Source organism: Nasonia vitripennis (genome assembly GCF_009193385.2).
Source record: "Nasonia vitripennis strain AsymCx chromosome 2 unlocalized genomic scaffold, Nvit_psr_1.1 chr2_random0004, whole genome shotgun sequence".
In the NCBI taxonomy this organism is placed as follows: Eukaryota; Metazoa; Arthropoda; class Insecta; order Hymenoptera; family Pteromalidae; genus Nasonia; species Nasonia vitripennis.
In genome coordinates this window covers 1,729,833-1,756,981 of record NW_022279610.1, presented here as the reverse complement: position 1 = coordinate 1,756,981, position 27,149 = coordinate 1,729,833, and the positions used below count along the sequence as shown (strand labels likewise).

General features: G+C 36.8%; 1 protein-coding gene across 2 annotated transcripts in view; it reads right to left on the bottom strand.

The window, feature by feature from the left end:
- LOC103317091 (troponin C, isoallergen Bla g 6.0101) overlaps positions 1-27,149 on the bottom strand; it is a 179,645-nt gene that overhangs the window by 134,614 nt on the left and 17,882 nt on the right. Inside the window, exon 1 of one of the 2 annotated variants that reach the window (XM_031924019.2) lies at positions 16,196-16,372. The exons of the other annotated variant lie outside the window; for it this stretch is intronic. Within the exon in view, the coding sequence (XP_031779879.1) occupies positions 16,196-16,198 (3 nt within the window). The 5' untranslated portion in view covers positions 16,199-16,372. Of the gene's footprint in view, positions 1-16,195; positions 16,373-27,149 lie in introns of those variants that run through there. 2 annotated transcript variants of the gene reach the window in all.

Here is a 27,149-nt window from a genome sequence, read left to right as displayed (position 1 = left end):
ATAAAGATTGGGACACGCAACTACCCAAAGTCCTTTATCAGTTGCGTAACCGACGCAACGCCGCCACTGGACTCACTCCGGCAGAGCTGCTCATGGGCCGAGCACTCTCACGACCAGGAGATTGGAGGATTCATCAAGCAAAGAACCCTCCCCCCCACCCTACAAGAGCGTACTGCAGCTGCCCTGGTCGGTCAAAGCCAGTACCAGTTGAAATACGCCAAGGCACAAATCCCCGCATGCGGATTCAAGGTCGGAGACCTCGTCCGCATACGAAGCCATCCCCTGTCGAAAGCGGCAGAAGGCTTCCACGCCGGCTTAGCCCAGAAATGGGAAGGCCCGTGCCGCGTGACCCACCAACTCAGCAGCGACATCTTCATGATAGACAGGGACGGCAGTCCCACGAAAGTCTACTCCAAGGAGCTGCAACTCTTCCGTGGCCAGCAAGCAGCTGACCGCACCCCATTGGCACCACAGGCGTCGTCGCACCCCCCTGACGTGCACACGTCTTCCACCACAACTCCTCGTGGAGCTCACGAGGACGCCCAACCATCAAACACCCCCACTGACGGCGGGCAACCCGCCGCCACACCTTCGAGCGCCCAGACAGACACTCAACCCAGGGACATCCAGAAGGATGCCCCGCACGCAGACATGCAATCAGAAGCTTCGTCACCAGGCACCCAGGAGGGAGCCACTCCTAACAGAAGACAGGAAACCGTCAGCAAGAAGGTCGCCTCAGATCCCGATGACGACACCGAGTCACGCCCGCGATACAATCTTCGTCGACGGAGGAAAGTTAATTACCGTGTATAAAGCACACGACGAGAACACTCAGTGAAGTGATAGCCAAGACTGCGGTTAAGTGAATTAATGTTTAAGTGAACCAGTGTTTAAGTAAATTTTCTGCGATATAATAATTTTTAAGGGCACCCCATTAGATTAAGGTTTTTGTAAAACATGCGAGCGGATTTAGGTTAAGTTACCATGTAAACAGCTGTCGAACTCTTATCAAAGACAAGACGAACTATGACAATTAAAAAATCAACAACAGATTATGTAGTGCAAGTTAGCCAAGCCCGTGCTCGAGAGCCTTCCATGTAAGGGGGGAATTGTTATAACCCACCCGCAGGCTCTCTCGCACAAGCCCCTGGATGCCGGCAACCCGCTCGACAGCGCCGCGGCGCGCCCACAGCGCCGCTAGTACCACGCGCGGCCGCCAGGCGGCTGCCGTAATCCCCAAAGAGGAGCAGCGCCTTGGAGGGCATATAAGCGGGCCGGTTTCCAGGCCGAGGCACCTCTCCCACCCCGCATCAGACCGCGTCTGAGTGGCAGCAACGGAGCCTAGGCTACTTGCACAGTACACTCTAGCGCAATAAATCTGATTTTTGTTTTAAAAAGAAAATACTTCGTGTACTTCTTTTCCCCCTTTCCTAATCAGCACTTCTCAGCGCTAATTCGGCGCACATCGATGCCGACCTTTGACCCCGACACCCCGACTAGCCCGCTTACATCAACCACCCATACACATGTATACTATCAATATATGATTGTAGTATGTAATGTTTCATTATTATTTTGTCGTGATAGTATATATTTTTGTTGCTTTTTCTATACTTTAATCTTCTGTTATACCGTTTTTAATTTTTATTTATAATAATAATCAAACAGAATTTTATACAGATTTACTGAACCATTATAAAAATTAATTTAAACATTCGATAATAGTACATATTGAAAAAAGTATTTATGTATCTTATATTATCGCATCACATCACAAATCACAAACTATATTCAAATGATAAAATGTTATGTTGACATATTTTATACAAAAAAAGTAATTTTCATACATTTTATTATTGTAAAACCTGCTCCACAATGAAAAATAATAAACAAAATGTATGATCCACGAGCGAAGCAAGCATTATTTGCTAGTTTGATTTATTATTCAACCTCAATCCTTTATCCCACTCTGTACTACAGGGACTATAACGGGATGGAGTTTTCGAGAGCAGTCGCGCAAACGTTAGCTGCGTGCAGTGCAACTGACGTCGGGATGATCACCTCGTGATAATCGAGACAAGGTCTCGTTTCCATGTGATGTTTCAAGGCTCGTAGTTGATCGGCCAAGGTCGAGTAATAACTAGCTGCAGTTTTCATGTACGTGTATCGTGAAGCGCAAGCTAAGAATCTTTCAGTTTTAATTTTGAATGTTGTGTGCTAAGTTTTCCAAATACATATTTTGTATTGGATATGGGTACCTTAAGGGGATGTCGTCGCTAAAGCTTTTCAAATCCGACACGGGGTATTTTGTATTTCCAAACTTTTAGAAAAACAAAAAGTCCGATCAAAATTTCCTTTGGTAAAACTATTCATCAAACTTAACACTACGGCGTTATAGACTCGGTTTTTAATTGCAAGCTTTATTTAAAATGTTTAATGTAAAATTAGATTCTAAGGTTGGGGCTGTAATCGCGTGAGTTCACGTAAAAGTTTGTTCGCATTTCCAAGATTTTAGAAAAAACTAAACGTTCGATCGAAATTTCCCTTGGTAGAATAATTTATCAAACCTAACACTAGAGCGCTACACGCTTGGTTTCTCATTACAAGCTTTATTTAAAAAGTTATATGTAATAGAAAAACAGTGTTTTAGCGACGATATTCCCTTAAAAGTAATTATTTTAATATACTGCTACAGTTCTGTTTGTAAATATAAACTATGTGACTAAAATATAGTTTTTTGAAGGTGTTCATATACTTAAAAGCTGCCTTGCTTGCAATATATTTTCTTGTAAGTCTAGGTTTACGAGCAATGCTGCATTTGTTGGCATCTTAGTCCACTGCATGCACCGGAGTATAACTAACACTTAGTGTCGTTGATATCAGCTAAGATTAGTGAGTTGAATAATTAATTGTTATGTTACGTCGTACGACTCACCGTATGAATTTATTTAAAAACCTGGAAATATGATAATCTTTAGAATACAAACATTGAAATTCAAACTCTTAAAAGAAAAAAGCATTGCGTGCGCTGTACGGTTTCGACACGCAGCCGAATGCATGTCAGTGTCGATTCAGCGAAATGCGCAATCAGTAATTCGTAACATTGTAAGCAAGCGCTACTTTTAACGTATACATTTTCCGTAATTTTAAGTTTGTAAATATTGTAAAAATTACGTTACGAACAAAGGTTTTAAAAAGCCTTATACGCGCTTAAACGAGTAGTTCGTAGTCAGTCGTGGGCCCCGTACGCGTCGGTTTGACAATTGACAGTAAATTATACATTCGACCTATATCACGCAAAATCTTTATTATTCGTGCACTTGCAAAGTATTTATTCCTATGCAATCAAAGTTAAATAAACTGAACATCTGGACTAAACTGGATATATTTCAACTGATATCCAACGCCTTCAAAGTTATTTACTAAAACCTTGATTCCGAACGAGCAAACGTGTAGCAGCGTTTGAGATTAGACAAACGAAGCAAAAGGTAAGTTTCTAATTTACATCTACTTACAGTGAGAGTGTTAGGCGCCATTAACATTTTTACAGCCTCTACCACTACATATATCGTTACGTTCTTGACTATTTAATAAAGAGTAGTCCGGGCATAACAGTTATTATGTGTGACGCGATTAGCTCGTCTTCACTGTGCACAGAATCCTCGCCTCGCTCTCGTTACTGGAGTCGCCCCAATGGCAGTAATTGCTAATATTTTGGGTGATTGTAGTAGTAACGAGAGGAGAGAGGAGTCGTGGCCAGCAGCTTCATCGCACGTCAGTCACCGGAGCAGACGACGCAATCGCACACTCGGCTGACCAGTGCGACAACTCCCGGATCCGAGCAGCGCTGCTTTGACTCCCGCCAACGGAAGCAAGCGCGCCGAGACCACGAGGCAGCAGCGCTGGAGAGTCGGCAGTGCGGAGAGGGGGAAACCGCACGGCCAGCAGCACGACGAGTCAGCAGCTGCGCGCGCGCGCCGAGTGTATAGCTATACGTATGCCGAGGCCCGACTGCTTTGGAGTGGAGGGAGAAGACCCGATTGGCAACCGGTGGAGGCGCGCCTGCTAACATCTGAGATAAATGTGTAGAGGGCATAAGCCCAGTTCATACTGGCGCCGTTGTACGCGGCTCAGAGCCAGAGATATGGTGAAAACAAGGGCGTGAGAGAGTGAGAGAATGAGTCGCGGTTCGAATCGCGCGCGTATTGACTTCCGTATCGACGCCTGTTTAGTCGCCTGCGTGCGAGAAATATCGATTATCGACAGGCTCGATGAGGTCCTCGTGGCGCAGAGACCCGCGACGCGGATGATAGTTCCGGACGGCAACGAGCACGAAACCTGGAATAGATCCCCCCGGTTTTGATTAACTGCACGAGATAGTTCTTCGCGAGTTCGCTTTTCTTAGAGTACGAGACATCATCAGGAGGAGAGGAAGTAACAGTTGTGGTGCGGAAATTGGTAGCCAGGTTAGTAAGACTCATGGTGTCGAGAACTCGTAGTGAAGTTAGTGGCCGCCGGGAACGAGCATTCATTGATGCCACGTGGCGCGAGAGAATTTCGAAGTACGCGGCGCGACGAAAATTGTGTGAGTGAGAGTGAGTTCGATAGTCGGAATTAACGCATTCTATTAGAAGTTGAGTTGTGTAATTTGTGGTCAGAAAAAGAGTAAATAAAAATTCTTTCTTACTTTAATACTTAAATATCGAGCAAAGTGTTGTTTAGTCCCTAATCACCCGCTATTTCGCATAGTCGTAAGACCGAGAGTATCACCCGAAATACTTTGTGTTCGTCATCGGAACCTCCTCTCGAGGGAAAGAGTTTCACAGCCGCGGTAGAAGACGAGAGTATTGTGTCGCGGGCAAAGTGTAGTTCGGCCTGGCGCCCTGTTATTAATAAATTCGTCCGGATTATTCTTTAATTGTCAACGTTGGTGTTCGGGAGTTGTTCGCTGGGCCCTCCATCCCAGTGAGCATCCGCCACGTTACATATGAGTTTTGAATGTGATTTCTTTCATTGTTAGTGTATAACTTATACTAAAACTGCAGATATCCAAGTCTACTGGATGGGTAGTAGTAGGATCAAGGCCACCGGTCATATTAGCATATCTGAATTTTTTGTACAGATATTTTTAAAATTATTTGAAAATAAAGTACAGTAACAGTTTTAACTCAACTGTCTCCTTTGGAATTTTCAGCTCGAGGCCTATGATAAATTTTGGATTTGCTGTGTCAAATTTCATATTAGAGTTGTTTCAGAGGATCTACTAACTCTAGCCAGTTATATTTCTGATTTCTAGTGTATTTTTACAGGTAGAAAGTTATAATAACTTTGCTTTTTGTTCCAACGCAATAATAAGAATTTTCACTTTTAAAAGTCAGAAGAAATTCTTATCCAAATGTTCTGTCTGCTATTATTCAGAAACTAATGTACGTATAATCTGAGCTCTTGCATGCATATTTCTTTTACAAAAATGAAACAAAAACATTTATTGTTAAATTCATCTTAAGTGATAAACTTTTAATTTCTATTCGAACACCCATATGAACATGTTAGCAATGAACCCAAATATTCAGATACATATAAAAAGCGAATAAACAACTACAACTATAAATCTGTAATCCGAGCACCATCATTGACTCCTTCTAAGTGCTTGCCTGTCCAATAAAACAATAAATAACTAGCGCGCCACGCGCGGCCTGATGGCCGCCTTGGCTTGCCGCTCGCATTTTGCGCATAAGGCACGACCGCTGACGCTCGCGCTTCACGCTCGTAATGCCTGTCGGTGCTTATCCAGTATTATCCTGTTTTTTTTTTCAATATTATAGTCAAAGTTTTGACTGGTATTCTTCTGGCGGTCATCAACACTATCATCAAAACTACTGGAAAATTAGTATCTTATTTGTATTTGTATCAATTATTTATTTTTGTTTCTAGATATTCTTAAAATATATCTTATTTTAATTTTATTCTATTGTAATTTCAGATAAATAATACAACACTTTTGTATCGCAGTTTTCAAGAGGAAGTAAACAAAACGATGATATTTCATTTGTAGGATTTCAATTAGAATATTAGAAAATTGAATGTTTAGGTATTTAGCATAGTTTAGAGGGATGTAGTAAGCTACTTAGAGCTGGACTTTTCTTCAATCTAAGCAATTTTCTTTATTGAGTTTAGGTTTTTCTAGTTCAGTATATACACTTAAATTTTGAAAGTGAATTGTACTGATTCAGCTTAAAAGATTTAATTAATATAGCGTACGTCGTTATATGATGCCAAGTTACACGGATTGTATTCGGCGATTACGTATTTCCTAAATTATGCATTTTTTATAATTTAATTAAAAAAGTGGTTTAATTTTGTATATATGTATGAGATAAAGGCCAAAATATAACTTTCAGCTTTTAATAATATAGGAAAATTGATGAAAATAATTGGGTTGGATGGAGCATGTTGCACCGAAGTTATTATTGAATTTATGTATCAAAAAATCGCTTTTAGGGTTTGTATATCAAAAAGTGTTAAAAAATGTTTGCCACGGTAAAAATTTGTATTTTGAAAATGTTTACAACTTTTACATTTAACATTTTCATGTAAAACGTAAATCCGTAATGTTTTATGGCAAATAATTGTTTTTTAGCTGTAAAAAATCGATTTTGGGCTGTAAACTCGAGTTATAAGCATTTTCATGATTTGATGTTAATGGGAAAAAGTTGTATTTTTCAAAGATCTATAATTTTTCTATTTAACTTTTTTTTGTAGAATGCTTAGAATTCGACTTATAGCTAAAAAACCGTTTTTAGCGATTTTTGGAGGTGACCGCATTCTGCGTATACGTGCAGGATCAAGCCCAAAATAAATCTGTCAGCTTAGTATTACGAGAGTAGTTCGCACACAAATTTTTAGCCCGATTGATTAAAGTCTTTCCGAGATAATCGCATCACAGCTTTTGCAAAAGGAGACCTCCTAAAATTTCAGCCCGATCGGTCGAAAATTGCGTGAGATATCGCATCTCACACATTTTTCGCACACGAAACTATAAGGCACTTCCGTGTCGCGGTCGTGCCTAAAAATTGAACCTAACAACAGTGTAAAATTACTCTTGATAGATAAGAATACCAAATCTTGATATTATTTCGAAACGACTTTTTCGAAAAACATTAATCTCGACTAAGTTTCATACATTTTTTCAAAGGGATTGTCTTTTGAAAATTTTTTTTTATTGTAAACACGATACATTTTTAGATATAAATTGAATAGAATTTCAAGATATAAAATAGCAGTCAACTCAGGTGGTGAGGTATTGACTTTGGACGCTAAGGACCCTAAGGATTCAATCCTTGATCGAGGCAATTTTTCATTCTTGTATTCTTGAGGTTCATTTATAGTATAAATGAATCAATTTCACTATTACTATTGACATAAATATACAATGATTTTCTGTAATTAATACATATACTTCCTTTCATTAGTGATATTTCAGGTAGTAAATTACGTGAGAAATGACGCTAAATCTTCACTACAGAAATTACACGAGAAATCACGCAAATTATTACGTGACTAGTCGTGTAATGAAGCACGTATATTTTTGTCAGAGGCAAAACTATCTTTGATGTCTAGTAACATCCCACCTGAGTCACTGAGTTTAAGGTCGAAATTGTTAACCATCCATGTTGCTATTTATACTTTAAAGTGCGATTTTCCTCTTTTTTCTATTCGAAGTGCCTTTGAATAGAAAAAAGCACGCACTCACACACCGGGTCGTCTGACAACTTTCAGATACACGCACGCACGCACGCACGCACACATACACATAAATTCATTAAAAACAAGCAAAAGCAGATGGATTTATTTAGGTGATCATGTAGCCACGAGGGTGGCACAGTTACACATGCTTTACAGAAGATAAAAAAAATAACTCGCGCACACACATGCATACAAACTTACACATATACTAAACACGCACATACATCTTAGACTTACAAGACAAGCTTATGCACTTACCCATGCAACCATATATCTGCACACACATAGACACACAACAACGAGGGGGAAGCTCTACTTCTTAGTGGTATGTCCTCAGGTGGCGGATAGAGGAGCTGTAGCCATCCTTACTAAAAAACTTTAGCAGTTGAAGTCAAGTCGCACTCAGCCGAGCTTCATTTAAATATGATTTAGATTTTTCTTATTATTTATTATTTAGACATTTATCTAACCTCGTTTTTTGTGGTGATTTTTAATGGGTCTCTGTCTCAAAAAAAGATTAAGAAAGGTTGGGTCGTCTGCAAAATAAGGGATATAATATGGAAATAAGTATCATTTAGGTGCCTAGGCTTTGGTCATATTGCCAACATACGTACAAGTACGGAAAATCGAAGTAACGGATGCTTTAAATACGACACATTGGGGCATGTATTGAAAAGCTGCACCAATAAGTCAAGTTATATCCTCCGGCGCTAAGAAGATGTTTGTATACGTGCTCAGCCTACTGAGCAGCACTAAGAAGAAAATATTAGGATAGTACAGCTTTATTTAAATTACTGTGAAGTAGCTTAAGACCTACGTAGGCATTATGTCCGTAAATAAAAAGTAGATGTCGACTCGTACAATTGATATTTCAAAGAACAGATGTTCGCTGCGGATTGGGAAAAAGAATTCCTCGTGCGATTACTAAAAAGATATAAACTACTAGGAAAATTTGAGATATCCAGACCACTCTTCATGTTGGACACTTCGGGCCAGATCCTTAACGCATAATCAGCGTAAGGAGAAATCAGGCCATATGGCAATATTTTATGAAATATTTATGGAAAATTTCGTAAATAAGATATTGAAATGTATAAAAACAATTTTGAAGTTTCCAACCAAATATTTATGGAATATTTTGGAAATATTTTACAAAATATTTCGATTGAATCATTTGATAAATTTTTCATAAAAGATCTCCTAAATATTCCGTGGATACATATCACTAAAATATTCCTAATTATTTCATTGAAATATTTCATGCTGTGTGGGATAGAAGGATCAAGTGGACTAGCAGAACAACTATGCGGCTTCAGGAAGATGGATTTATACCATCTATGATAAAAGAGAAAAAACGGAAAGGAGGATCCAAAAAGTGCTCTCGTCACTGGCTGTTAAAAATTCGTTTAATTTAGCTAGCTGGAGTAAGATTACGAGTCACAACAAAAAACGTGGAACCAGAAAAAGAAACAGAATTCTACTATACAACACAAATATTAGGATGCCCAAAATGAAACACTATGCACGACGTAATTCTGCGGTTAGAACTACCCAAAGGCGCAGCGATCATCAAATTCACAGATAAAATTGCAGTAGTAAAATTATCGGAAATCATTTTAACATCAAAGTGGTATCACGCGTAATAAATAAATATATGACCTATTCCACGTCAACCCGTGAAAAATTATTTCAAATCTTGTTGCGGCTTGCTTCTAACAATAATGAAGACAAACACGCTGTGTTGTTGATACAAAAATTAATTTTCATGATACGTGCACGAAAAAAGCCACAAGTCCTCGAATTTCCCATTCCTTTTATATGTATGATAAGTGGCCTATTCGTGCACTTATCATAAAAAGTACGGTGTGCAACAAGGGGGGAGTAACTTTTTCAGACTCGGGTGATGTTTTGATCAAAACATCACCCCGCTAGAAAAAGCCAATTTTTCCCCTTAGTTGCACAATATACTATTATTATAATATTTATAAATGGATCTTACAGGTATTTGGATCAAAATTAAAAATGGCGCGGTGTACAATTTTTTCAAACCGAGACTGAGTTTATTCTAAAGTTTCTTATTCTTATTCCCTTTTATATTCTTAGTTCTGGCGCTTAAGAGATGTGCAAGTCCATTAATACTAGAATCTGCAGTGCTTTCTTAGGGAGGAGCCTCGACCATGCGTCAGGTATGCGACCTGAGGGTTGGAAGTGGTTTATGACCCTTGCTCCGAGCTCAGGACCTCTCAGCGACGGATAATCTTAATACCTGGAGCAGTGTCGGATTAAACGCCTGCAGATTATAGAACTATTCTGAGCATTAGGTCCCGTAAAGTATTAAGGGCTACTTATAGTCTGGACGGTTTTCACAGAACTTTGGAAACGTGTTATAGCCCGCTAGCAATAATGTGAATATTTTAAATCCAGAAATAATTTTGAGTTCAAACAAATCTTGTCCAAAATTTGTGTGTTACTCCAGTATACCCCTGAAAGTACGCAAAAAAAAATGTCAGATCTTAAAGAGTCGCCAGAGCAAAGTTATGGTCAGTGAAAAAACCGCTGCAAAGTCCTTGGCACTTAGCTTCCTCCTATTCCGCTTTTTATTATTGTTTTAAATGTAATAGTAGATTGTGCCAATGCCACACGAGTTGCACCTACTACTTTTTTTATGAGTGCGAGGTATAATGCAGTTTGGCGCACACATTATTGTGCATCGAGTAGCCGTGGATTATTCGTTATTTGGCGCAAGTCAATGATAATATTTAGTTACTATTAATTATATAAACACTACTACTTGTTAGTTATAGGGATGGGGTGTCAGTTGCAAGGATGGAGTGACCAAAAGGATGGGTAAGCGTTTGACTGTTTAGTTTTAGAGTTATAAGAAATCTAAAAAATTTGAATAAAAAATTAAAAATAGATATCTTAAAAACCATAGGGTTCTGAAAGCTGCGCGAAGAACTTAGCCAATACACACAAACAATCTACCTTTTTCTAAAATTGTAGATAAATGCAAGCCTTTTTACTCTCGAAAATGTTGGACATAGAAAACTTATTTGTTTTAGTTTTCGTATTGTTACTGAAAAATTACGTGGTTAAATAAATTGAAATTTTTGTAGTACACAGTTTGAATCATAACCTATTATCATATTTTTTTTTAAAGGTTTTGATATTTCTTTTAGGAGATATGCCTTATTTTGGAAAAATTACCTTTTTTGCTGTTCTGCTGAACAGTGTGGTCGATCTCGAGCGGTTAAATGCGTTATAGCTAAATGGTTTTTATTAATAAGATGGCTAAGGTTATTCCCTGCGATGACTTGGAGCCTGTTCCAAGCTTTTACATAACGCCTCTAAAGGTTCGATCTATTATGCACGAGCTCAAGGATAATGCTAATCCTGATCCTGACAGGATTCCGGCTCATTTCGTCAAATGTTGCTGGTCTGCGCTCAAAGGTCCCATCGTTGTAAGCTGTTCAATAAGATTTTGGCCACCGGCTCTTTTCTTAGTAGGTTCAAATTCTCGTACATAATGCCTATATTCAAGACGGGTGATAAGCATAATGTTGCCAACTATAGATCCATCTCCATCATTAGCTATCTGCTCAAGGTGCTTGACGCCCTTGTGACTGATGAATTAGCTGGCGCGCTTACCCTTCGGCTTGCAGACCAGCAACATGGCTTCATAAAAGGGCGGTCCACGCTAACCAATCTTCTCATCTTCAACGATTTTTTGACTGAGTGTCTCGCCAAGCATCTTCAGATCGATTCTGTGTATACGGATATGTCCAAGGCCTTCGATAGGGTTATTCACGCGAGGCTCCTTTCGAAGCTATGGAACTTTGGTGTGCGTGGGGTCCTCCACTCGCTCCTGGCGTCGTACTTGACGGGCCAATCTCAGGGGGTCCGTTTTAAGGACTGTATCTCATCGACTGTCTGTGTTACCTCGGGTGTACCCCAGGGGTCACACCTGGGGCCGTTGCTATTTTGTTTATATATTAACGATTTAGTACCCTGTATAAAGAACTCAAGTATTCTCATGTATGCGGATGACGTAAAGCTATTCTCCTGTATTGAGTCTCGAAGGGATCATGAACTGTTGCAGTCTGATCCCAACGCCCTCGTGTTGTGGTCAATGGAGAACGGCCTGCGTCTAAATATTGACAAAGGTAATTTTATTTCTTTTCATAGAGTGAAATTGTTAAAAAATGAGTTCAAAACGAAAAACCGAAAATTCTCGTTTGAACGCATTTTTGAACAATTTCACTCTGTTTCAAATAGCTCGCATTTTTGATAGAGATCATTTTCAACAATTTTTTTTTTTAATTCAAGATTTCGGGCTAAGCTATTTAGTAATGCCGGAAAAAATAATGTTTGTTCAGCCAGGTAATGAATTATCCGGGGCGCAATAAGGGCTATTTTTTAGTAACTGTTTGTAATTGTGGCTTATTATATTTGTTATAATATTATTTATAGGTGTATCAGTTATACATGTATATTATGTATACAGGTTATGTTATGTAGCCGCAACTCTTGCAGACGACTTCTAGCAGATCTGGCTAGAAATATTCCAGAATTCATGTTATTTTAGATGGGATTTCTACCGATATGTTGAGAGTGGAATCTACCCAGTTCATACAAATCTTGCCTATTTCTGGAAATATTATCGTCAACATCTCTACCAGGAAAAATTTTCGAAATTTTCAAAATTTTTAATATACTATTGTTTTACTTTGAAAAGTCCTCGAATTTCCCATTTCTTTCATATGCATGATAAGTGGCATATTCGTGCACTTATCATAAAAAGTTCGGTGTGCAACAAGGGGGGAGTGACCTTTTCTAGCGAGGGTGATGTTTTGAGCACGAGTGGGAGTCGAGGGCGCCGTAGGCGTTGTTGGAGTTGGAGCCGTGGTTGGTCGAGTTGGAGCCAAAAAACGGTTTTGTGGCTCCAACTCGAATTCTATGCATTCTACGTAAAAAAATTAAATAGAAAAGTTGTAGATCTCGACGAAATACAACTTTTTTCTTTTTACACTTGAGCGTGAAAATGCTTTAAATTTGAGTTAACAGGCCAATATCAATTTTTTTACAATAAACCAGTATTCATCATAAAACTTTGAGGCTATACATTTTACATAAAAACCTTAAATATAAAAGTTGTAGATATTTTGAAAAAAAAACTTTTTACTGTGACAAACAGTTTTTCAAAACGCTTATACATAAACAACAAACCTAGAAACGATTTTTGGTACATATAATTGAATAACAATTTCGGTGTGACACGCCCATCTGGCCCAAAAGCTTTAATTGATTACCTGACGCTCGCGCGAAGCGATATCGCGCACAGCACGAGCGTTCGGCTGGCTTCGCACGGCGGCAAACCACCGTTGCCGTAAGGCCGCGTGTGGCGCGATAGTTAGTCACACTCGATAACACCTGTATTTTTTTCTTATGAATATGTAAAATTTTCTTGCGTCTACGCAATTCTTTAAAGGGCTTATAGCCCGTTTAATTATGAAATAAATAAATAAATACGAAAAACGAAAAATACAGTTTAAAAAAGTTCAAAAAATGGTTATGAAACGAAAATTAGTTGGCAAAATAAAATAACTCCTTTTCACGAATTTAGAATTCATAAAAAGATATACATGTCAAATTTTGTTGACATTCACAGCCTGGATTCGAAAATATTGCGGTATACACACACATCCATACGGATATTCTCTACAACCCGTAATTCGACGAACCTCGAAATGGATGCATTACTTGTTTTTGAGAGAGTCTTCAATTTTACTATTACAAAGCTTCGTCTAGGAGGGGGAAAAATTGAGATTTTCTCAATTTTTGCCTTTCATGCTAACTTTAATGACTTTTTAAGACATGATAGAAGCAATACCGATAAAAATGAGTAAATATGTTATTTTCTTTTTTGTTTCAAAATTCTTGTAGAATTAGAAAAGTATATTTTCATGCGCTATATTGCATGCTTAGGGTGAGTTAGTGTAAAATATACAACAAAAATTCCATTCAGGATATAAACCACTAAAAAATGCTTTCAAAACTTTTTTGCTCTCTTATTATAAGACTTTCAAATCTAGAACTAGCGGGAGATGAGATAAGCTCTGTACTCTGACTGATGGCACCAACTAATTATTCTTCATTATAGCCATTTTACATTAACACAAGATAATAGATGACAATTACAAATATTTATAATTGTTTGCATTTGTTTTGACCTGTAAGTAAGTAATTTTTATAATTATTATCCAACTTGCAGTTATTGCCACCCGAGAGTAACATTTATTTAAGCATATTCTTTGGGCTTTTGATTCAAAATGCTTCGGGTAGAATGTTATCATATAAAAACTGCATATTTGTACATATAATCTCATAGAATAATATAAAGTGGTGCATTTTCTAGGAGAGTATACATTAGTAACTTTTGATTTATAGTTCAGAGGTTATTTACTAACTCTCATTATATAAAATTGGAAATTACGATTCAATTCTTAAAATAAGATTTTTTTAGGCATGCTGAATACTAATGAATAAGTTAAATCAAACTTAATTATGTAATAATTTTCTTTTGCGGATTTTATATTTTGGCCATAAACATCGATGCCAAGCCTCAGTAAATGTTCTAATAGATGATATAACTTAATTCTTGAAGCAAATAATATATATTAATTGTATTAACCCATTAAAAATCAGGCAAAACCTGGCAGAGATATCGAGAAACAAAATGTGCCATCCTTTGCATAACCAAAAAAAAGAAAAAAAAAATACTCGTGTTTTCTCTTTGTCGATCACAATTGTTTATAACAAATTATTTAAACAAATAACCCAAAATGTTGTAATTTTGCAAAACTGTATGCGGATATCGATTCTACGGGCAAAAACACGACAAAAACCTATGTAACGTTTTTTGTCAGAGTTCAATTTGTTAGTGTAAAATAAGGATAAACAATCGTGCGCAAAGTAGTAAAAGTTTCAATAAGTTTCCGAGTTATGAACCCAATTATGGCTCATTGCCGTGATCTTCTTTGTGTTTTCTGCAAATAGGTTTGCAACATTTCGTACAGAACCATTCAGTTCTCGTCGAACACGTACCTATCCCGCATTTTTTCATACTTCCTTGTTTCATGATGTGTTCTGAAGAATTTTCAGGCTTCCTCTTTTCCCTGGGAATACGTACTGATGATAGCTTCTGAATGTAATATTCACAAACTTCTTGAACAATATCTTTGGAACCTTCCTTTTCATCCGGATGGAGTTTATTGTAAATCACCGTAGCGTTCGCTAAAGATGCTTGAATAAGTCGCATAAAAAGACACCATGTCCATTTTTTACCTCTTATCGAAGGCATCAGAGCATTACAGTGTTGATCGTGGAGATCGACACCACCCATGTGTTGATTGTACATGAAAAAAGAATGAGGGAAAAGAGGAAGCCTGAAAATTCTTCAGAATACATCATGAAACAAGGAAGTATGGAAAAATGCGGGATAGGTACGTGTTTGACGAGAACTGAATGGTTCTGTACGAAATGTTGCAAACCTATTTGCAGAAAACACAAAGAAGATCACGGCAATGAGCCATAATTGGGTTCATAACTCGGAAGCTTATTGATACTTTTACTACTTTGCGCACGATTGTTTATCCTTATTTTACACTAACAAATTGAACTCTGACAAAAAAACGTTACAGAGGTTTTTGTCGTGTTTTTGCCCGTAGAATCGATATCCGCCTTCAGTTTTGAAAAATAGCAACGTTTTGGGTTATTTGTTTGAATAATTTGTTATAAACAATTGTGATCGACAAAAGAAAAAACACGGGTATTTTCTTTTTTTGGTTATGCAAAGGATGGCACAGTTCGTTTCTCGATATCTCTGCCAGGTTTTGCCTGGTTTTTAAAGGGTTAACTAGATACTAGATATAACAAATAAAGGTCGTGAATGGGGTTCAGTGAAGTAAAATGATATGTATAGCATATACATATCACATGAACTTTGTAAAGATTAGGAAGTACGGCTGTATTGAATGAAAAAGTACTAATAAAATCAAATTATCCTAACCTCTTATCGATAATTCACCTAGGTAATTAAGTTTCTCGGATAAAGAACGCAAACAAATTTTGAAAAACTTTTTAATGTAGTGGGTAAACAAGAATGTGATTTTTAGTATCATATTTCACACTAATTCACCATTTTTTTTAGATTTTACAGAAAATTTGCGAAAAAATGCCTCAAATTTCTTTTAAAATTAATATTAAAAGCAAAAATTCAGAAAATTTCAATTTTTTATATGGGCATACCTTTGCCCTGGCAGCACCTGGATGTCTGAAATTCTGTTAGGTGTATACTTGAAGAAAACAAGAATTCCGACCAAGATTTAAAATAATTTCTTACGGGTTGACGTGGATATATCCACATATGTATGGCCTATAAAAAACTTACCATAATGCGACACGAACTTTGATAAAATATTATACTAATTTTAAAAGTTATTCTGTTGATAAGCTATAATTTATTAAAACCTCACAGTATTGAATTGTTGGCTACGAATCATTAATTACAGTTTATTACAATGTCATACTATTAATACAGTTGTCTTTACAATTGGTTTTGTATATTAGTGAAACAGTTTATTAGTATTTAACAAACATCGATATTTTACTATATTTAAACCAATGGACATAAATCAATGTCAAATCTCTTTTTTTGCTTCATTGAGGTCATTTGTAGATCAAGTATCTGTATTTATGTATATATATATATATATATATATATATATATATATATATATATATATAATTTTTTTTCGAAAATTTCGATATCAAATATTTTTATACATTTCAAGGTTTCAAGGTTCCTGAGTCAGCAAACGTAATTTTTGAAAAATGTATGTCTGTATGTATGTATGTGCGTGTATGCGCGAAAATGGTTACCACGATAACTCTCTAAAATATTTGTGTTTTTTACTAAAACCTTACAGGCTCATGAAGTATGATCTAAAAAAACTAATTAAATTTTGAAACCAAATTTTTTTTTTTATCAAAACATTCTTGAAAATTTTTTCTTATTATAACTCCCGAATGCAATTATACTTTTTGCTGAAACTGTGCAAGTTCATCAAGTATAATCTAACAAAGAACTGATTGAATTTTAAAGCCTTTTGACTAAAGAAAAGTGTGTTATTTTATAATTTCTTCTTAAATATTAAAAATGGCATATTTAGCCCAAAAATAGTTACCACGATAACTCTCGAACGCATTTGTACTTTTGCTGAAACTTTACAGGTTTATCGAGTATAACATAATGAAAAACTGAATAAAGTTTCCTTTTTATTAAAGTAAAGTATTTTTTTAATCATTTCATAATATTTGGCCAAACATGCTTACCACGATAACTCAAACGCATTTATACTTTTCGTTGAAACTATACGGGTTCATCAAGTATAACTTAAGAAAGAACTGTTACAATTTTGAAGTCGATTTACTAAAGTGAAGTGTTTTTTTTTTTTATTAATTTCTTATCAAATATTAAAAATGGCATATTTAGCCCAGAAACGGGAAAAATAAGAAAGATTTCAAAAATTTTTAAACTCGGATAATTTTTTGTGCATTCTTAGGTCACTTCACTATAAAGTGCCATTTTTCTTTCCCTTCCTCCAGTTGCACAATGTATCATTTTTCAATACGGTGTGCGTAAGAGTCGATTTTACGCACGTTTTGCATATATATTTTACGCACATATAATCGCATTTTAAGATTTCAAAAATTTTTAAACTCGGATAATGTTTTGTGCATTCTTAGTTTCGGTCACTTCACTATAAAGTGCCAATTTTCTTTCCCTTCCTCCAGTTGCACAATGTATCATTTTTCAATACGGTGTGCGTAAGAGTCGATTTTACGCACGTTTTTCATATATATCTTACGCACATATAATCGCATTTTAAGATTTCAAAATTTTTAAACTCGGATAATGTTTTGTGCATTCTTAGTTTCGGTCACTTCACTATAAAGTGCCAATTTTCTTTCCCTTCCTCCAGTTGCACAATGTATCATTTTTCAATACGGTGTGCGTAAGAGTCGATTTTACGCACGTTTTGCATATATATTTTACGCACATATAATCGCATTTTATGCCTCTAGTATCGACAAAAAACATTTTCGATACAGGTTTGAAAATAAATTCTACACTCGTGTGTTTGTCAACCTTGCTTTACTTGGGATAGAAACCTCACACTCGTGTGAAATGAACTTTTTTAGATTTGTAGCGAAATATGCTATTATGCGTAAAGTTGTTTTTTACGTATTTTACAAATTTCATTTAACGATTCTTTTAATCATTGCATCTCTTGAAGAAAGTATACTGTTGATGAAGTTAGCAGCGTTTGTTTTTAATTTATTTGTCACGTGTTAATACACATCATGGGTGTCTAATTACTATAAGAGAGCGAGTAGAAAAGTGCAATGCGGGTGGCGGCCGTGGCGCGACGACTGAACGTCTGCCTTGCAAGCCAGAGTATGTCGGTTCATGCCTAGGGTCCATCTCTTTTCTATTGCACTCTCACTCGTAACACATTCTATAAATATAATGATAAAATTTTGTAAAACTAAGATTCTATCATAGGTTGGTTAATTCAAAAATAGATTGAAATATTATTAAAACACAAATTGCAACCAAATTTTTCACTGTACCTCAAAGACGGAAAAAACTTTATATTATATTGTATTCAATTATGTTATAAAGTTTAAATTAATAACCAAATGCAAAATAGCAACATACATATAAGATTATGAAACAAGGTAAGAGTTTTATATACTATGCCGTCGGAAGCTCCGTGTTCCTATTTTACTTTAAATTAGATAACCTATACACGATTGACGAATCTATCTATTTATTATTTGTTCCGTTATCAATGTTTATAGATGAGTAATATATTTCAACGATTTGCTAATTAAGCAAGCGTCAAGTGCTTAGTTTGAGAGCCAGATCATAATACTTTGTCGTTTGTTTCGGAGACATAGGATGCTATGCTAGCCTGGCAAAGAAGTAATAATTACGAGAGAAACAAAGAAAAAGGGGATGATAAACTATCCTACTTTCCAAATTCCTTCTTTGCAAATCCTTTACATAAGCAAAATACAACGAAGAAAATGGAGCATACGCAGTCTTGCAAATCAATAGTTACAATAGGACTATTCCAAAGGTATTTAACAATCTCAGCGCATACGATGCATATCTATTCATCAAGGAGATTGCTACAAGTTTCCCTGGACACGTATATCTGTTGCCTTAAATTAAGGAAAGATACATATCTTTTACGAAGTTTGTCGAAGGCACGGATATAAATCTACGCTTCATAGACTTGGTCCATTTCATGCCATCGTCATTGGACAAATTATCGTCATACCTGACGAAAGTTGACATGTTGAAACAAGTTTTTCACGAGGATGGATTTACTTCCGAGCAGATCAGCTTGTTAAAAAGAAAAAGCGTACTTCCGTACGACTATATCTCCTCGCTCGTTGAAGTCGATAGTGTGGTTTTTCCAACGAAAGAAGATTTCTTCAGTAGTCTGTACGATGCGCACATCTCCGACGAAGACTTTGAGCACGCTGAAAAAGTTTGGAAGGATTTTAATGTATAAACTCTCGGGCAGTACTATGATCTGTATCTTAAGACTGACGTCATACTTTTTACTGAAATCTTTGAGAATTTCAAAAGTAATTGTCGAGATGCGTATGGTTTGGATCCAACTCACTGCTACATGACGTCAGGTCTATCATGGGACGCTATGTTGAAATATACACAGGTAAATATAATAATAAATAATTTTAAAATTTGCGCTAAATATTGAGAGATTATTTTTTTTTTTCTAGATTCGACTTGATCTCCTGAATGACATTGACATGTTGATGTTTGTTGAGCGTGACATACGAGAAGGTATCAGCCATTGTAATCGGTATTCATACATGGTTGACGGTTCGCTGATGCTGATGCTGATAAATAGTACCCCATGTACTACGATGCCAACAACCTGTTTGGCTGGGCAACGACTTGAACTATGCTGCGTCGTCGTCGGGAGGATGCTCCGCTGCTGGCAGGGACGGCTTGTTGGCCGCAGAGCTGCTTGGTGACGTGCTGGACGACGGCGATCGGCTGCTGGCGATGGCTGCAGAATCCGGAGCGATGCGTTCGTCGGCGATCGTCGGCGTCGTCGTCAGCGAGTCGTTGTGGACCCCGTGATGTGCTGGTTTTGCGCGGCGTCTGTCGCTGCGAGCGAGGCATGCGGCTGTTCGCTGTGCCGTGCGAGATGCGATGATGAGGCGCGAGCTGGCGCGTTGCTGGAGCGGCTGAAAATGGCCGGTGTTAGCGAGAAGCAACGGCGTATGTCGGCGATGCTGGCATCCGGGCTGCGAGGCTGCTGATGATGCTGCGATTGGCGTTGTTGAGCCTCGAGGAGCCTGTCCGTGATGATGTTTGTGATGACGTCGCCGATGCTGTTAACGCGTCGCGCAGCGCGCGTTGTGGTGCGCGACTCAGCAATGGCTGGCGCGAACGACGCAAAATGGCGGCTTTGAGCGACGCAACGGCGTTCCCGGCGCCGAGTGACAGGTTTCGCAAGGGCACGATGGAAAAAGCGACTCGGCCCTTGCGAGAGTAATGAAGCTGCAAGGCGCCGGAGACGGTGAAGATGGCCGTGGCGTGCGAGGCTAGCTGCACCGCTGATGTTGTTGCTGGCTAACGGGGCATCTGGAGTCCGCGCAATAATGCTGGCTGGCGCGGCGTCTGCGCGATGATGCTGGCTTGCGCGGCGTCCAAGCGTCGATGCTCGCTGATGAAGTAGTTGCCGCTGTTGTTGGCTCCGCTGCTCGCTGGTCTCGCGACCGATGTTACGGTGTTTTGTGGGTCTCACCAGCTGTAGATGAGCCGGAGAGAATCGTCCTCTGCGGCAGTGCATGGGCCGCAGAGAAATTAAAAGCGTCGGCGCGGGCTAAAAATGGCCGACGCGAGATGTAGTGCTGTTGAGAAGGGTAAAAGCGTCGTCGTGCGGCTGTAAAGGGGCCGGCGCGAGACGTGATGTCCGAGATGATAAAAGCGTCATCGCGCGGCTGTAAAGGGCCGCATCGAAAAGACGTGGTTTTGTCGGTGTAAAAACCGAGAGAGCTGGAGAAAAGCTTGAAATGAAGGCTGCTGGCCGACGGGAGCGAAAGCCGAGGCGAGCTCTGAAGAGAGCGAGCTCGCGATCGAGGCTTAGAGAAATGGCGCGGCGTCGAAAATGGCGCCACGCGATGACTCGCGGATTGCGAATATTTGGGGTCACCGCTTTAGAGAATTGAGTTGGTTTGATCTCTATCTTCTACGCCCCCTAATAGGAGATAAGGTAGGGAAAGGCGAACGGACCAGGTACAAGGAATAAAGACAATGCTGAGAGCTCATTTTGTGTATATATATATATATATATATATATATATATATATACCTATCTTATAAGCCATTTAAACCTTAATATTGGTGAAAGTAAGATTTCGAACCGGACTACGACCACCAAAAATTTCATGGAGATGCCTTTTTATAGTGCAAAAGTTCCTTTATGGATTCCAGAACGGCAAAGACCCTGTATCTTTGGCTAAAAATTAAGATTTCCATAAAGGCTATAGCCGGGTTACTATGGTGAAATGGCCCCCTTGGAAAATGTATATATGTTATATACCATTCGATGGGGGATAAAAAAAAACTCCCATAGCCAAATTTTTAGCTCTCTGCCTAGTGCGCATGCGCAGTAACGTCGATAAACGTGTTTTTTTGATTTTAATTTTTTCTGAAGTCCCTATAGGATAAAAATTTTTTTAAAAATTCACATTGGTGTATTTTTATGTCATGAATAACTGCAATTTTTTTGGGATTACATAACCTCAAATATCGGATCTAAAAAAATTATTAAAGTTTTCAATCGATATTTTGACCCCCTTGTTTTTGAGGTGCAACTTTTTAAGTAGACTTTTTTTGTGTACTTTTTCCCGTTCTTTACGATGGCACTAACGTTTTTTCCTTGTCTTTATCTATTTAACTTAACCAATTTAGGCTAATCACATAAAGTAAAATGAGAAATTAGTTAAACATAAAGTTGTTGAAACTATTAACTAAATAAAATTAAGAAGGAAAAACATTTGAATAAAATATGACAATAAACTTTTGCTAGAAACGGATTTGACGATTGATGAGTTGCATGTTTTGATGTAATGCGGTATATTAATTATACAAGTATGATTAAATTGATAAAATATAGAAAGTCTTGAACAATAATTAATTTGTTTATGTATAAAATACTGTCAAATTAATAAAAAATGCACATAAATATCTGCATATGACTATACAGGGTGACCCAATTTAAACGGGCACCGCTCATAACTCGTCAGGGACAGCCACAATCGAAAAAATGGTAGAGACCAAAGTTGTAGGATATCGAAGGGGCAACCCGATGGTGACCTTGGATTTGACCTTGAACGCCTTTTACAAGGTCATTTGAAGGTCAACTTTGGATTTTTAAATAGGAACCCCATTCTTTTATTGCGGGAATGGAAAGAGCGGTAAATTTTACGTTCAGAATGGTATGTTCGGTTGCGGCACTGAAGGTCATCTCAATGTCCTGCAGCCAGAATGAAACCCCGCCTACGTAATTCCTCTAGCAACGCCAAATTAAAAAAAAGTGGTAGAGACCAAAGTTGTTGTATAGGGGGGGGGGGGGGGAGAATTGTGACCTCGAATTTGAGCCAGTCCTACAAGGTCATTTCAAGGTCAAATTATTTTTTTTCAAACTTTACTTTTACTTTGTATCCGAGATGAAATCCCTTCTTAGATGTTCTCTGTCCAGCGGCCAAGACGCAAATGAGCCCTCGCTAGCGTCCAAACATAAGTCTCGCTATTCCCCGAATGATCCCTTCCGACGGTTAACTTGCGAATGACTCCTCTAGGTGGTCGCCACCTACCTACCCGAACTCCTGATGTGCGAAAAATAAAAATGGCTCCCGAAATAAGCCTTTTAAAATAAGTCCCGCGCTCAGTCTTGCCACCGCGACTCCGTCGAACCTTCCCCTACGACGCTTAACTCACGAATGATTTTCAAGCAGGCGCCCCGGCCCCGCGCCGTACCTGCCGCCCGAACTTTCGATTTGCAAAAATAAAAATAGCCTCCGAAAATTGTCGAAAGAGTCTCACACTCGGCCTTCCGCCAAAAATTTTTATTAAAAAGCCAATCATCGATACAGAAAAAGATTAAGTAAAACATCGAAGTATTGTAGAAAAACGTCAAAGTTTGATAAAAACGTAAAAAAAATATTAAATGTTTTATTTTTAAAAAATCATAAATTGATAAACCGTAATGCCAAAATATGAATAGAATTTTACAATAAAAAGCCATCGATACAGAAAAAGAAAAAGTAAAACATCGAAGTATAAAGTAAAAAAGTTTTTATATTTATTTTACACACATTTATTATTTGAATCAGAAATAAATTGCATTATGTTTTTTTAAATAACGTGGTTGTTTTTCCATTTAATTTATTCATAAATTATTATTGTTTTAAGTATACATAGATATACATACATACGTATGTTTGTATACATATGCTATACACACATACATGTAAACACGCATGTTGAAAATACATATGTATAAGCAGAATTATAAAGTTTGTAATACATACCATGTCGTCACACATATTATACATACAATTACTGGCAACAGTTAATATAATTATTTAGTGATAATTCCACTGTATAAATATTTTAATTCTATTAGAAATATTTTTGCAGCAGAAATTGGTAGGTACTTAAATTTTTTGCACTTTTCTATTAGATAAGTAATAATAAACAACCAACAACACTAAAAAATGTATGTTCATTATTTAAACTTGTACAATATGTAAGCTGTAAAATATTGTATTTAACACGATAATAATTAATTAATAACATACATATTAATATAAAATATTGCATCTAAAGTTATGTTAATGTAAAAAAATTGTTATCTAACGTAACAGAATATTTATTATTGTTAACAAATGAAGATTGTACTTTTTACATCATTTCATTTAATATTAAAAATAATACGAATATACATTTTCTATTAAAATTTTTGTATTAATGTCTTGTATAAAAAAAATTCTGCAATACGTAATGAAGGTATTTCTTGAAGAATCAATTTACTTAAAATTAAAAAATGTTTGATATAATTTCAAGTCATAGCGATTATTCTAGAAAATATTGTTTAAGAGCTAAATATTCCGATTAATTACCCATATTTTAAATGTATGTATAAGTTTGATTTCACTTCATAAAATTTAATAAGTTAAAATAAATCTTTTACTAAAATACAATTTTAACTATTTTATAAGTTATCTATTAAAATTTACTTTTAACACTTTTGGAATTACAAAATATTTATTTATTATCTATTTCATAAAAGCTTCCTAATCAATAAATTATTTTATAATAAAAAATTAATAATTACTATTTGCAATTAAATAATTGTTTAAGTAGTTTTTTATTTATTATTTTTTGCAGAAAACAGTCTAAGTTCTAGTAATGCAGTAGAATTTTTAAATTTATTTAGATATTTATCGACTTCAAATACTAATTTAATAATTGAAAATATGTTATTTGAGTCATTTTTTTTATTTTTGTAATATTTATAATCTAAGTAAATATGCCGGACTATAGTCGAAGCGAAATTGTTGATATTTTATTGATTTTGGGAGAGTGTCGAAGAAATTATAATGCAGCAGCACAATTATATCGGAGGCGTTTCCCAAACAGAAATCATCGTCCATCTCGAAGTACGATCCAGAGAATTGAACAGCGAGAGAGGCGAGGACCTCAAAGATGGTACGCTAAGTGATTAAAATCTTTTCTTCTATTTTAAATTTACTACTTCGTTTAAAGTGCAATATTTTACACGCTTTCAGGATCCGGAGTCGAAAAAGTGGGTGCTGTTTGAAAAAAAATAATTTGACCTTGAAATGACCTTGTAGGACTGGCTCAAATTCGAGGTCACAATTCTCCCCCCCCCCCCCCTATACAACAACTTTGGTCTCTACCACTTTTTTTTAATTTGGCGTTGCTAGAGGAATTACGTAGGCGGGGTTTCATTCTGGCTGCATGACCTTGCGATGACCTTCAGTGCCGCAACCGAACATACCATTCTGAACGTAAAATTTACCGCTCTTTCCATTCCCGCAATAAAAGAATGGGGTTCCTATTTAAAAATCCAAAGTTGACCTTCAAATGACCTTGAAAAACGCGTTCAAGGTCAAATCCAAGGTCACCATCGGGTTGTCCCCTCGATATCCTACAACTTTAATCTCTACCAATTTTTTTAATTTGGCGTTGCTAGAGGAATTACGTAGGCGGGGTTTCATTCTGGCTGCAGGACATTGAGATGACCTTCAGTGCCGCAACCGAACATACCATTCTGAACGTAAAATTTACCGCTCTTTCCATTCCCGCAATAAAAGAATGGGGTTCCTATTTAAAAATCCAAAGTTGACCTTCAAATGACCTTGAAAAACGCGTTCAAGGTCAAATCCAAGGTCACCATCGGGTTGCCCCTTCGATATCCTACAACTTTGGTCTCTACCATTTTTTCGATTGTGGCTGTCCCTGACGAGTTATGAGCGGTGCCCGTTTAAATTGGGTCACCCTGTATATGATGTGATTTTTACTATAGTTAATTATTATGAGATGAGAAAAAATATTTGGTTTTACATAAAAACAATACATGAGAAATAATAAAAATGAAAAAAAATTGAAAGTTTTTACGGGATTAACGTGGGAAAATATTAATTATCTTAAAGATCAACTCACTTCTCTGAAGAATTCCTGTGTAAGGACAGCGACACAAGCCATTGTCGTATTTTTATTCAAAATGCGCTCTGGGAATTCTAACTCGCTCATCTCTACAATATTTGACATTGAAAGCGAACAACAAGTATCTCGTTTTTGTCAATCAGTATTATTATCTTTCGAAAAAGATTTACTACCAAAACACTTTGGATTAGAAAATGTAGACAGAAATGAATTGATTGAAAATCAAACTTCTAATATGGCAAAGAAATTACATCCTGGTAAACAACTTATTTTGATTGCTGGTGGTACTTATATAAGGCATGAAAAAAGCTCTAATAACGAGTACCAAAGAAAATCTTATTCAGGCCAAAAAAAAGTTCCTCTGACTAAACCATTTACTATATGTACTACTAATGGTTATGTTGTTGACCAGTTAGGTCCATATCTTGCAAATAAAAATGATGCTACAATACTGATTGAAATATTGGAAGAGAAGCAGAATATTTTACAGAAACTTCTTCGCCAAGGGGACATTTTTATACTGGATAGAGGTTTCAGGGACATTAAACAAAAATTAGAAAATATGGGTTATATTGTTTTGATGCCTGCACTCAAAGGTTCAAAATCTCAACTTTCTACGCAAGAATCAAATGAAACAAGATTCACGACAAAACTGCGATGGGTTGTTGAAGCAGTGCACGGAGTTCAAAAGAAAAAATATAGGTTATTAGATCACAAACTTGATAATAAAATGGTGAAAAATACTGGATCTTATTGTAAAATTTCTTGCTACTTAAATAACTTGTTTGGCAAACGCCTAGATTCTGATGAAGACATGCAAGATGAAATATTTAGTGCTATGCAATCTAGAAAAAATGTTGAAAATACATTAGCAGTTTTAGTAGCAGACAAAAGATGGAGTCGTCGGAAACTACCATTTAAAATAATAACTTCGGATGATTTACCAGACTTTCCTGAATTAACAATAAAAGATTTGAAAATTCTGTTTACAGGAACATATCAGCTTAAACAGACAATATCTTACTTAGCGGAAATGCTTGACGCAGATAATAATTTGAAGATTGGATATTCAAAAGATACTAACAATATTTTCAAACTTGAAGTTCAATCCAGGCATATTAACAGAAAACAATACAAATGTTTCGTTGAGTATAAACCAAATGGTATTGGTTATTCTAGCATCTTAAGACACTGTTGTGATTGTGCTAACGGTAACCGTACTATAGGATGTTGTGCGCATATTGCTGCCATAATCTATTATCTTTCACATGGAAGATATTTATCAAAAATCATACGACCAGCTGAAATTCTGTCTAAAATGTTTCTTAATGATCAAATTGAAGTGTGTATTGATGAAGATAGTGACAATGATGAGTGAATCATTTTTTCTATTGTGAACATTCGTTATTTTTAAAAAGCTACTTGTATACGTTCCATAATTTATTTTAAATAGCCTATGAAGATAATAAATTATACTTTGTACGAATTGAACATACTTAACTTCAATTCCTTTTTACCTGATAATTATTACTGT